This window comes from Nicotiana sylvestris, chromosome 12 (assembly GCF_000393655.2).
Source record: "Nicotiana sylvestris chromosome 12, ASM39365v2, whole genome shotgun sequence".
NCBI classification, from domain to species: domain Eukaryota; kingdom Viridiplantae; phylum Streptophyta; class Magnoliopsida; order Solanales; family Solanaceae; genus Nicotiana; species Nicotiana sylvestris.
The window spans coordinates 133,522,246-133,527,658 of NC_091068.1; the positions used below are offsets into that span (position 1 = coordinate 133,522,246).

General features: G+C 36.8%; 1 protein-coding gene across 1 annotated transcript; it reads right to left on the reverse strand.

Annotated features, from left to right (window-relative positions):
* Positions 1 to 1,724: 1,724 nt before the first annotated feature.
* LOC104241533 (heme-binding-like protein At3g10130, chloroplastic) lies at positions 1,725 to 2,796 on the reverse strand. Its single transcript, XM_009796482.2, has one exon. It carries the CDS (start codon positions 2,600 to 2,602, stop codon positions 2,003 to 2,005), a length of 600 nt encoding a protein of 199 aa, XP_009794784.1. The 5' UTR covers positions 2,603 to 2,796; the 3' UTR covers positions 1,725 to 2,002.
* Positions 2,797 to 5,413: the final 2,617 nt, after the last annotated feature.

The window sequence follows — 5,413 nt, forward strand, 5'->3', positions numbered from 1 at the left end:
TGTGTATGGATATTTCTGCTCTCTAGCAAGGTAGGATCGAATGGTACCGCAAGCAACACGGTTGATAATTCTCCAATCTTCTTCTCCAATAACATCTGGTTTCTTTTCTTCAATGGCCAGATCTAGCCCTTGTTGAAAAAGGACATCTAGAACCTCGCCTTGCCACATCCCAAAATGTCCGGACCCGTCAAATATTTCTACCGCAAATTTCGCATTTGACACAATTCTTGTCATAAGCGAAGATGCCAATGATGACGTATTGTTGACACTTGATGTAGATTCTTCTTGTTTATTGTCTCCCATCTTTGACACAAATATTATTTAATAGCTGACGACACAAATCAAGATTATTTCCTTTCTGGTGTGGAAGATCAGACTAAGCTGCAACCACAGAGCATACTCAGACAGAACCTTGACTCAGTTACCAAGATAAATCTTTTCTGATGTGGAAGATCAGACTATGCTGCAACCACAGAGCATACTTAGACAGTACCTTGGCTCTGATACCAATTGTTGCGGAAGCCAAATGTATATAGTGTGAATAAGTCACAACTACTATACCAAAAATTATGACAGCCACCAAATAATAAATAAGACAATAAAACAACAATAAAGGGAACACCAGAATTTACGAGGTTCGGCTAATTTTGCCTACTCCTCGGACACAACCAATATTTTATTTCACTCCAAAAATACAAGTGAAATAACACTAAAGAGAGAAGATACAAATGCCTTAAACAGATGAGAAGGCAAATGAGAGGTGTGTTTAAATCCTAAACATTAAGCCTTCTTTTATAGGGGAAAATCCCCCAACTTTTGTTTTCCCACCGATGTGGGACAAACATTTTGCCAATTTCAACAATATGAGTACCACCTCATGAACTCAATGCAACAAGTTCACCCTAGCCTTTCTTCGCTTAGGGTATGTATGTCATCGGACCAATCAAACCTGCTGCTTTAAACAGACATAGGTTCATTGTGGTGGCCATAGACGACTTCACAAAATGGGTTGAAGCTGCATCTTATAAAGTTGTAACTAAGAAAGTTGTAAGGATTTTGTTCGGGATCGCATTGCTTGTCGATTTGGAATACTAGAGTCAATCATTACTGACAATGCCACCGATCTCAATAGCAATTTGATGAAGCCATGTGTGAAACATTCAAGATCAAGCATAGGAACTCTATAGCGTACAGGTCGCAAATGAACGAAGCCGTGGAAGCCGCCAACAAGAACATCAAAAAGATATTGAGGGAAATGGTGAACAATTACAAATAATGGCATCATAATCTACCATTTTCTTACTCGGGGTATCGTACCACAGTTCGTACATCAAATGGGGCAACTCCCTACCTACTAGTTTATGGTACTGAAGTCGTTATTTCCGCCGAAGTAGAAATTCCTTCTTTAAGAATCATACAAGAAACCGAGCTCAGCGACGAGGAATTGGTACGAAGCCAGTATGAACAACTAGCTCTCATTGATGAAAAGAGAATGAATGTAGTATGTCACGGTCAACTCTACTAGAACAGAATGGCAAGATTTTTCAACAAAAAGGTCAGATCAAGGAAATTCATGCTGGGGCAATTGGTGCTAAAGCGAATCTTATCACATAAAGATGAAGCAAAAGGAAAATTTTTACCCAACTAACAGGGCCCTTACATGATTCACCGGGTATTGACAGAAGAAGCACTTATACTGGCAGAAATGGACAGAGAGAAGAGTGTGAAATGAAAAACAGAGAGTAAGGACTTACCACATTAGGTGCTTGCAAAACCACATTGGTTTTACTACTTTACTATGGCAAAGTATAAAATTGAGCTAAAATATGTGCTAATTAACTATGAATAATTGACACTAGCTAGGGTATGCAAAGACATTGTCAACAACGTAAACATATAAACAAGAAATACACAATTCAATACTAATAAACACCAGATAAAGTAGGTTCACAAGCTAGCTTCACAGCCGTCTCATATTTTTCTTTAATACACCATTTTCAGCTCACTCAACTGGAATCATAACTTCATTGGTCTTAAATGGAGGAATTGTCCAAGGAGGATTATACCGAGCCAACTCAAAATCACCAATTATCTTATACCCATCTCTCTCCAAACATTTCCTTAAATTCTCCACTTTCTCTTTAACCACTTTATCACTTGCAGTCCCACTAAACTGCACCACACCAAACTTTCTTTCCCCTTCTTCTTTAACCACCACCCTTTCATCCAACGGCTTAGGTGCCTCTTCAGCTTTTGTATACTTTGCTGGTAAAATAAACTGCATCGTCACCATATTGTTCTCTCCATCACCACTCTTAGTCACCACTGGTGCAGTCATCGCGATTTTTTCGGACGATTTGGTGATTACAGGAGCTGTCATGGCGATTTTTTCAGGCTTAGCGTTTTGAGGATTGCCAAGTGCGCCGATGTAATTGGCTAATAGCATAAACCCACCGTCTTTGTTTCCTTTGAACTGGGTTGGATCATATGTGACTTGTGCTATAACAGATGCTGGGTATTTGCGGATTTCGTAGTCAGCTGTAGATTGAATCAATTCGTATTTTGGTGTTTCCACAGTGATTTTCCCCAAAATCATGCCCATTTTGATGGAACGAAAAATTAGTTATTGGGAATGGAATTTGAGAATGTTTTGATAGTAAATGGAGGCTGTGAATTTGTTACATATAAGGGGAGAGAAGAGGAAGTTTCTTGTGGGAAATCGGAAAGAGAGGAAGAGAGAACTTGGGAAAGGGGTTTTTGATTGCTGCAAAATGAATGGCGGTAGATGAGGGAACTGCTGTGGAGTTTGTTTTGCCACGTTTGCACCATAAGCTGGTGGAGATAAACCTATACTGGAATAGTTTGTGCTCTAGTTTGGTACCCATAAGTGGGAGTCGCAAACTGGCGGGGCGGGGCGGATATAGTTCGGTCGAAAATAGATGATGATAAAACGAATAAATTATCCAATCCGATTCATATTTAATACAGATAAAAAATAAGTTAACCGGCAGATAATATGGATAACCATATTATTCATGACTTCTTGCATATAATCACTTTTGGGAGAATTCTTAGTCTCCCTGCCTCGAGGAACTCCTAATTTGAGGCTTTACAAATGTAAAAGTTATACTCATTGGTTATCCATTTAGAAAATGGATAATATGGTTCTTATCCATATTTGACCCGTTTTTAAAAAGTTCATTATCCAACCCATTTTTTAGTAGATAATATGAGCGATTAACTGTTAACCATTTTGCCATCACTACCCATAAGAGATAATTAATTATAGAATTAAATTTGAAATTAGTTTATTTCACGTTTGGTTTAAATAACGTTGTGGCATAACTAATCTCGAAATTAGTTATCTTGGGATTGTAGTATTATTTTTATCTCTATAGGAAGATGGGATAACAATTCCGTAATAACTAATCCCGAGATAACTAATTATTTCCCAACCAAACTACGCAGTTGTATAGGTCAAAATCTGCCCTAAAATACTTAAGACAAGATAGCGCTAAAGGAAGAGTTTTCAAGCCGTAATCAGTCGAGGTCGATCAAGAAGTAGCGAGATTCGTAGTTGAGATGTCAACAAGGTTCAAGGAGAACACCATTGGCAAAGTTGTAACGGCTAGTTGTGAAAATAGAATATTAAAAAGAATATTCCATTGGGTGAATCATTCATTTATTTACTTGAATGTCATTTATTATTGCTTGTTGCTATTTAACGCTCTATTATCACTCACATTAATTGGAATGAATGTTACACACCATTATTATATTTCTACCGGATTTTCCTAACATTAATCACGCTTTCATAACTCGTATCTAAAAATATTATTGTTAACTAGGTTTAACCCCTTAAATACAAAAATATAATTATTTGAGCCAAGAGTTGCACTTTTTTGTCAAACACCAGTATTTTAGTAGAGCCGTTGAAATTGACTTGCGCTGTCTAAACCAATCAGTAATACAATATCAGGTGCTAAATCTCCAAAACTTTCAATTATCAGTACTTCTTAAAATTATGATTAGATGTTCTAAAAGGTTTGAGTGTAATCAGCTTAAATTTACAAGGCTAGTATAACATATGGATCTACTAATTAAGCTCAAGAGTCCACCTTTTGCACTAAAACTTTCTTGTCACTGCAAATTGCACCTCATCAAAGACTTGTCTAACTAGGACGTGCGATAATTTGGGGCGAAACATTCACAAATAGCACTTTTTTAGCCTTTGGAATTGAAAAATTGTCCTGTCATGTCCTGGAGTTTCAAGTTCCGCTAAGTGAAATTCCGATGTAATATTCAAGAGTTTTCCTGAAGTTTCACTTGCGTGGAATTTGAAACTCCGAGACATTAACTATTTTTAAGATATAGGGCCAAAAATTGAACAGTGAACTCTCTTGGCCAAAGTTTGGTGTACAAATAGCATGGGCTAGACAGTTTTTGGATTGGTAATTAAAAAATAACCACTATTTTGCTGCAACATGAAAAGTTCCAACATAATATACCGGAGATTGGAGCACCTGTGTATGAACTTGCAGCATATTATGTTGGAACTCCAGCACACAGAAAGTTCCAGTATAATATACTGGAGATTGGATCACCTGTGTATGAACTTCCAGCATATTATGTTGGAACTCCAGCACATGAAAAGTTTTCACTATAATATACTGGAGATTTGAGCACATGTGTATGAACTTCCAACATATTATATTGGAACTACTGCACACAAAAAGTTCCAGTATAATATACTGGAGATTAGAGCACTTGTGTATGGACTTCCAACATATTATGTTGGAACTCAAACACATTATGAAATTCCAGCATGTTATGCTAGAAGTTCACATATAAAAAATTCGAACTCCAGCATATTATGCTCGAATATTTTTCGGATTTTGAACAATATTTTTCATATTTATCTTTTATATAAAAAATTGTGGCTATTTTTCAATTACCATTTATAAATCTGACTATCTTTGAATCTTTCCAAGTTTGGTGGGTAAAAATATAATACTACTCCGAGTGAACGATACATGTTGAGGGTTTCGTGTTGCTACAAAGAAGTCCAAACTCAACACTTGATGACTAGAGAAATAATTTGTTGATGTGCTCAATTATCTCTTGATTCATAGGAACAACATTTCGCAAGCCAGAGTTAATAAAGTCATAGATGTAACAAAACATGAAATTAACAATTTGATTCATTTAAGAAGTCGTTTGATAACTTATTGAACAGATAATCTTAATACCAAATTAAGGATTAAAGATAACTGTGTGTATACAGTCAAAATCAGGGAAGGTCGATTTTAAGTCTTTTGTAGCATTTCAGGCCCAGCCTCGATTGGCTCGGAGCACGGTCTAAGGCTCGTCCCCGAAGCACTCGCCTTGAAGGGGTATATCAAAGACTCACCAC